The sequence below is a fragment of the Macrosteles quadrilineatus genome, unplaced genomic scaffold, assembly GCF_028750875.1.
Source record: "Macrosteles quadrilineatus isolate MER2022 unplaced genomic scaffold, UCM_ALF_1.0 Scaffold_3__2_contigs__length_128488019, whole genome shotgun sequence".
NCBI classification, from domain to species: domain Eukaryota; kingdom Metazoa; phylum Arthropoda; class Insecta; order Hemiptera; family Cicadellidae; genus Macrosteles; species Macrosteles quadrilineatus.
The window spans coordinates 99194025-99202382 of record NW_026542596.1 but is presented as its reverse complement, the minus strand read 5'-3'; the positions used below and the strand labels follow the sequence as shown (position 1 = coordinate 99202382).

At 35.0% G+C, this 8358-nt stretch overlaps 1 protein-coding gene across 1 annotated transcript; it reads right to left on the bottom strand.

Annotated features, from left to right (window-relative positions):
* Window positions 1–470: 470 nt before the first annotated feature.
* LOC128989848 (pre-mRNA-splicing factor Syf2-like) lies at window positions 471–8144 on the bottom strand. Its single transcript, XM_054411926.1, has 4 exons — window positions 7887–8144; window positions 3575–3715; window positions 2516–2808; window positions 471–709 (listed from the first exon to the last, which is right to left on the bottom strand). Exons 1-4 carry the CDS (start codon window positions 7983–7985, stop codon window positions 544–546), a joined length of 699 nt encoding a protein of 232 aa, XP_054267901.1. The 5' UTR covers window positions 7986–8144; the 3' UTR covers window positions 471–543.
* Between the last annotated feature and the right edge of the window lie 214 nt (window positions 8145–8358).

Here is an 8358-nt window from a genome sequence, read left to right as displayed (position 1 = left end):
TTGAGCCTCCTCCACAGTAATTCTCTTCAGTAATTGCACTCCAGACCAGAATGATACAGACTCAACCCCTTGATCTCAAAGCTTTGGGAGCTTAAAGGGTTAATGCACTTGACAACAGGGATGTTGTTGGTGATTTATAAGCACAAAACCCAATAAACAAAACGATTGAAACAGATGGGAATGTTTTATGAGTTGCAAAAGAGAAAATGGTAGAACAGGTTTTTCTAATAACTCAGGATTTTTTTTCCTTCTTAAGAATTTTACTTATTAAAATATTTCTCTAAATTGATTCTTAAACCAAAGATTTCCATACTTTATACTCAGTAGGAAAAGAAACAGGTTATTGGATCTGCTTATAATAGCAAATCGTAAAAGAGTGAAATACTGTTTACAAAAACCAAAGATTTCATAATCATTAGTACATATGAAAAAAGTAACATAGGAAATAAAGCTTGAATTATACGCTGAAATATAAAAGATACTTCTAACACATTTTTACTTTTTTAAGAAACAGTAGACATTTAAATATATATTTACAAAACATTACACTGCAGTTCCTCTCTCAAGATTCTGCTTGATTTCTGTTGTGTGTTCTCCATAAAATCTTTCTAATTTCTTGTTGAACTTCATGTTTCTCTCGTTGATGTAATCGATGTCATTATCATCATTGTGCATTCTCCTTCTGCTGTATTTTTCTCTTTTGGCAATTCTAAAAATATATAAAAAACATTATGAGAAACTTATATTTATGGTTTATCAAATATATAAATCTATATATAAATCTAAATAATTTATTTTTGATGTTCTGTTGAGAATAAACAATTAATTACAAACAAAATGAACTACTGTACTTATCTTTCCAACAGCACACAGATAGACAAAAACCTTCAAAAACCAAACTAATGAGGATTAATTAACAGCTGTGTCTAAGGAATATGTCGGCCTTAGTCACAAACAAGACTACAAGATTGTGCCACTCATCCTACACTCATCTCCATTCATACTTGGCTTAAAATACCTACTTTGTATGGTTGCCATTTCAATAAAAAGTATAAGTATAAGTATAAGTATTCTAAAGTGTCTGGAATAAGATTAAACTAAATTTTATGGATTACGTGAAACCCTAATACTTATGACCCTAAATTACTATATGAGTTTGAGTAGAATTAGCTTGAAGAGATCAGGTTTAATTGCTTAGAGTTTGCAACCAAAGGGACCATTGTCTGTAAGCACGGCTACACAGATGAAATTCAGCCTACAACTACCTACTAGTGGCCGCCAAAAGTAGTGCAGGCACTGTTTTACCGGCTTATTGGCATACTTGCTGAAGTCAGAGACTGCTATGCAAGTATGCAACCAAGGAATTAAAAGCTGAAAACCCCTCGGAGTGATGCACACAAGGAATCAGGTCTATAGCCATGTTAAAACAATCTTATCTTTTCATGATAACACAAATTTGAAAGTGTCTGGCTTTAAATTTGCAGGTTAAGTATCACCCTTACTTTGCCTGTGAGGGAAATAAAGTAGGCCTAATCTTTGCTTTATTTATCAAAACGATGACACAATACTGAAAACACAAAGGAACAAAGTAGTTAACAATAGTGTAGCCTATTTCTAACTTGGATGTGAAGTATTTTCAAAAATGTAAATAATCCGTCTGAGGCCATAGATAGTGAAGAGGCTGCCTATAGCCAATTAAACGACAGTTTTCAGTCTTCGCCTTACTTTACTTAACTTGTCACAAGCCATGAAAAAGATAACTACTTTTTGAACTCACAGATACTTTAATGACAAAATAACAATAAATCCTTTGATAAATCCATTCTGCAGGCCGGTCCGTTCCTCGTTTCCCAGGCAGTAGAGCTAGTGTCGCAGGTGTCTGACTACAGTTCTGCTTGTCGTCCGATCAGCTGATGGGGTTGACTCTTACCTTATTTCTTAATTGTTGGCGGTGATGTGGGTTATTCCCACATCACGAAAAATTTGTTAAAACAAAGTCGTTGTTATGGTTTGTTCGTTATGTAGAGGTAAAATATACATTGTGTCTAATGGAGAGTTCTAGGGGATTTAAAAAAAATCGTTATATCAAGGAATTTGTTATATCGAGGTTCGTTATATCAAGGTTAGACTGTACAATATATATCAGATAAGGATAAAAACCTGACCCAACAGTCACACTGAGCCAATAAAAAAAGGTTACGTTTGAATCTGCTAGTCCCTACACCAGAATCTAGGAGCGCTGCTGTCCCTGTGATTTTCTTTACAAAGTACGGTACCAAACTAGCCTATTTCACGTATATATTTATGATCAGCTGACAGCAACAGTGTAGTGATATTAGTTCTCTCTCCTAGCGCCCTCAAGTCTGAACTAGCGCTTCAGTCAGCAATAGCAGCTCTCTTCAGATTCTGGTGTAGACATTGGCAGATTCAAACACAATGTTATTATTAGGCTCAGTGAGAGTTTTGGTTAAGTTCTTTATTTTATGGTTTTAGCCATATTTCCTAATATACTTACTGTTTCTCCAGATCTCCGACCATCCTTTCAATGCCTTCCTTGCTGTCTTTCTGCAGCCCATGGAGAATCGTGTTTGGTCCACCGTAAAAAGCCTCTCCCAGTGTTTCCTTCTGTTTTTCATAGCTATCCATGTCTGTCTTCATGTTTTTCACAAGCCTGTTGTACTGCCTGATGGTAGCTTGTTCATAATCAGCAAAACCAGTGTCTGGGTTCTTTTTCTTCTTCTTTCGCTCAAGTCTTTCTGCCTCAGCTGCGCTGATGTTGAGAAGTTTGATTCTGTCGTAATCTTCACCCTGAATCATGTTAAACATTGTGAAAACTCAGTCCACAGCTGTTCATCTACAGCAACGGTAAATTTAGCACAGAATTATGGAATTTCAATGTTAACATTAGTAACAGGTTTTTAGAAAAAAATTTATGATGAGCATAATCAACATTATACACATCAATTATAAAAAAACCAATAATAAGTTACAAAAGGGTCAAAACTTAACATTTAAGACAGTGACTCTGGAAATTACTGTCTCTAAGTTAAATCTGGAAATTTTTTTTATAATATCAACATAATTTATAAACTTGACAAACGTATCTGGTTACAGCCATAGTTGCTTCTTGTACCAGAAATGTGTTTTTTCCTTTTTATTTGTGACCTTCCTTCAAAGGTTGTCGCTCAAGCAATGTCATCAGCAGTATTGAAATGAAGATACTTCATGTCACAAGCTTATTTCATTTTATCAGGTTTTGGTCACCAAATTGTGTTAAATATTATCATTACAAAACCTGACAATGATGAGATTGTTGAGATGTTGAAAAATAAACACCTGGCTACATTTTGACAGCAGATAATATTTTAATAAATTTAATTAACATACAAACTTTTTGTGTTGCCAATTGCAAACTTATTTGTGTGTATTAAGCATACAGTTTCTCTCCTGTAAAAGAACAGGTTCCTATCTAACTAGTAGCTTGTCAAGTGAGGAATATTTCCCAGGAGGATTTAATATTGTTTTAGCATAGGCTACATGTTTTAGTTAACAATGGTTACAGTAGACCAATCACCTTTTCAGCAGCCGCGTCACGTTGGGCTTCATCATTTAAAATCCACTCAGCTTTCCGCTTCCGTGCTTCCCAGTTAGACGGCAAGTTGTTTCGTTTGTCTTCTTCCACAACCTCTTTGTGATTTTGTTGTCTGGCTTCGTTCTAGGAAAAACATTACCTAATAATAATCCTACTAGGTATATAATAATTGACCAAAAAATAATACTGGTTACTGCAATTGCATTCTTTAACTTGTAATAAAAATTGATTAATTTAAATTAATTCATTTTTCATCTTCTTAACTTATTGATTAAATTATTTAGACTAACCAGTATTTATTGACCCAACAATTAGTACCTGTGGGCTTTTAAATTACCTACTACACGTCTATGCATAATAGGTTGTAAAAAACAGTTAGGCTAAAGCAAATATTGCTGTCTTATATAGCATATTTCATAATAATATAGGAAACTCATAGGGAAATGACCCAAAGAAGCCAGAAGCTAAATAACATTTATAGTCTACATAAGTTTAAAAAGACTGGTGTTTAGATGTATTACATATGTTATTGTATTGAATAGGTAGGCCTATATATATTGAAGTAAGTTTGAATAGATGAGTTAACGAAGTGAACAAATCTATGTATCGTGTATAGCGGAGTCGGAGATTAGTTGTCCGCTTGTTCTGTGACTCTGTGTGTTCGCATCAAAAACTCAAGAACCGTTGCACTTATAGAGTTCAAATTTTGCACAGATAATTATGACACCACTCGGAAAACACTATTAAAACTCTAGATGTTTCCGCTCAGTAGTATAATTAAAAAAACCAAAAAAATACATTTTTAAATTTGTCCCATAAGAATAACATTAGAAGTCGTCTTTTTATTTGTTAACATTTTGCAACCAACAATTTTGTTGTCTACTTTAGACAAAGAGAACGACTTTTTCTCTAAACATTTTCATTTTTGGAGTAAACACAGTTTGACGTCTATGAATACTATTACATACATTATAATTCTAGAGCTTCCAGAATAATAAATTGAACTTTACAATATTAGTCGGCAGTTATATAGGTACAGTTTATGTTCAGTATTTAATAAATTCAGTTAATTAAGTTAATTCAGTATGTTTGACAATGCCTATTCCTGTATACAACCTGGTCAACGGCAATAAACTTTCTTATTTTTATTCTTATTCTTATTAAAATTCACCTTTACACTACAAATATATATAATTCCAAACAAAATAGTGCAACCCTGCCCTTGCTTTAAAATATATGGTTGAAATATTATTGCAACTTTTGTGATTTTTGCCATATAATAGTTACTCCCACCGCGTACCACAGATGATAACGGCTGTTGACAAGCGAATGGGAGAAAATATGTGTCAGATTGCTATTGTATTGACGACAAAAGTCACAAACAAACCCAAAACACGATGAAATCAAATACTTAACTTTCAGTAGAGTAAATTATAGTCCTAGGCAAGAGTCAATAAAAATTCTTATTTTAATAAGTTACCTTAGTAATATTAATTGATGCTTTCAGAATCTGTCGTAATACGGTACGAAAATTCTATCAAAATTAAAGTTACAAGCAACCATTCCGTTAAAAGACATGATGTTTATTTATACAGTAACATCCTAAAGAGTTTCGCGTATAGTTCTCATCTCCGAGCGTGGGAGCGGAAATGTCGAGATTTCTAGAAAGTGGCGGTTAAATCGAACTGCTCTCAAAACATGGTCGGTCAAAACAAACTAATATTTTTCTAGCGAGCACGGATAACCCAACAGTTAATGCGAGGTCGGAGCGGCAAAAATAACTAACCGGGGAAAAGCCTTTAATCCGCTTAACACCTAGGCTAACTTCCCTCATACAATGTTCAGATAATCAGATGAAGTCGTGTAAGGATTACTCACCAAAGCAACTTCCAGTTCATCAGTTTTCTTACCAAGGCTAAGTTATCCTTCATATATATTACAAAATAAGAATATGTGAGATTCACTAAGGACCGCAATTTTTATTGGTTTTGATTCCCAAAAAAAGTTTTTGGGTTAGAACTGGTAGGCCGTTTTAGATCCACAAATATCCCTGATGAATTTGGCAGACAGTGATAGTTTGTACGCGTTCAGATTGCTTCAGACCAACTCGAGCTCCCGCCTGCCTCCCGGCTATCTTCGCTTGCAGCAGTGACCGCTAGAGACCAGCATATCTACTGGCGACAGGGGAGGGGAGTAATGAAGAGTTTAGTCAGTTCAGTGGTAAGTTAGCCATTGTTATTGTTTATTATTTACATCTGTTCGACATAGGCTATGTTGTACCCACTGAAATGTTAACGTTTTGCAGTTTGCACAAAAGAATAATTAAGGCTGAAGCTGCTAAAGGGGCCTAAGTCGAGATGGGCCCTTATATAGATGAGATTCGCTATGTCGCTTCTTTATGTCTTCTTCTAGTATAATCTTTGATCACTGGAATGGTATATTTCAGTTTGTTTGGTTGGTATGAATCTGAAAGCCAGCTGGTGTCACTAGGCCCTTTTAGTATGGACGAGTGCCAATGCTGACAGCATTCAAACATAACCTAGCACAGGCATTTTTTGTCAAACTTTTGGATGGGCCCTTTGAGAAGAGAATCACTATTTTGCTTCATCTTGTCTTCTAGTATAATCTTTGATAATTTGGAATGGTGTATTTTAGTTTTTTTTGTTCGTAGACTCTTCAAGTCAGCTGGTGTCACCAGGCCCTTTTAGCAGAGAAGACTGCCAACGCAGACGGCCAAACATAACCTCTAAACTTTAACAGTGATTATCTCAAAACGTCAGTTTTTCGAGATAGGCCCATTTAGCAGCTACAGCCTCAATTATAGACTACAGTAGTTAGAACTCCTCCAAATATGATAATCACAATCGCGTATTTGACTCCTCAGGTTCGGATAAGTGTTTACAGATGGAATGACAAATTGGAAAGATCTGGAAGTACCAACAGCTAACTCCACAAAATTTCTTGGAATCATTTTAGACAATCACCTGAATTGGCAAGAACATATCGAATTTCTATGTAAAAAGTTAAATTCCACACTACATGTCATAAGAAGAATAAGAACACTGACAAATGAAGAAACTGCTTTCATAGCTTATCACTCAATCTTTGCATCACACATCAGATACGGAATCACGGCATGGGGAGCAGAATCAGCAGCCAACATCAACAAAATTCTTGTCTTACAGAAAGAGGCTTTAAGATCAATACTGAGACTAGAGAACCCCCAGGAACACTGCAAGCCACATTTTCAAAAACACCATATCCTCACCATAATCTCAACCTACATCCTCGAAACAGTTATCCTAGCAAAAAACTCCTCACCACTTCTCCGCCAAAATCAACATACTCACTTCACCAGACATAGATCCGACATTGACCTACCGCAACACCGTCTTAAAAAATCTAGTAACACCCCACTACATACAGGGTCACGTTTCTTCAACCTACTTCCAGACCACCTCAAATCCTTAAACAACAACAGAAAATTTGCCAATAGATTAAAACAATACCTACTTGACAGACCATATTACACCATTACTGAATTCATCGAAGAACACACCTTTCAACATCTAAGAACTCACATTGCCTAACACACAATTACACAAAACAACAATCACTCTACAGATAAGGAGTGAAGAAATTTGAAGAGATGAAGAAGATGACGACTCCCCTTTCCTTGGATAGTGGCGAGGACTTCAGATGGTAAATGGTAAATGGTAAACTGTTAAATCGTGACCAATGTTTGATTTCGTAATTGAGATAGGCCTATTTTCTTCATTTGGCTTGAATAGATACATTTTTATAATTTAACGGACCAATTTAATGATACAGCGTGATCTTGGTAAGGAAAAGGTCACATTTAAGTTAGCGCAAATTACCACAGCAAAACTGTCATGGCGTGTCTACTTGAAATTACTTAAATAACCCTAAATTAATCTCGCCCCCTCCAAAAAAATATTCTAGGCCTATATCCGCCACTGGAATCTTTGGTTGCCCAATAAGCGCATAATAACTTAATTAATGCTGCTACTAATGGTTATGGAACTAAGAATAAAGGTTAACACAAAACCTGAAAATCAGTAGCTGAGACTTTACAATCCTAGTCGTTCATAGGCTTGGCGTAGGCCTAGTTTGTTGTTGAGACTTACATCAATTTTGGATGGCCTAAACCTGTAAGGTATTTTAAGGTTAAGATGTAAACCATAACTTGGGCTGCTTAACATTCTTCAACTTGTAATGCAAAGAAAATATTATTATGATGATATAAATAATAGTCTAATAGTCTAATACTTACTCGTTTTAAATGAAGGTCCTTTAGTTTTTTCAGCCTTTCCGCATTTTTTTCAGCAAAAGACAAAACTTTACTTGATCCATCTTCTTTCTGAGTGTCCATTTCAAAGATTGAAGTATTATTTATGATAATATGACTACAGTGATATCAATTATAGTGTGACTGATGAATTGTAAGTTGATAAGCCTTTGTTTGTTATTTATTAAGTTACTACAAAAAATTAAAATGAAAAATGACAGATCGACACTGACTGCTGACAGAATGAAAATATTTATGGGAAGGGAAGACAATTGACAATTTAGAGAATCAGTGTTGCCAGTTGCCATTGTGACCACACTTACAAACTCTATAACCATTGACTATAACACTACTATATAACCCATCGATCTCTATTATTATGGGTCGTAAATTTTTACCGTAATTTTGTACTACTGATTGTAAAATAATTGCTTGAGACCAGGGGCCCATTTCATAA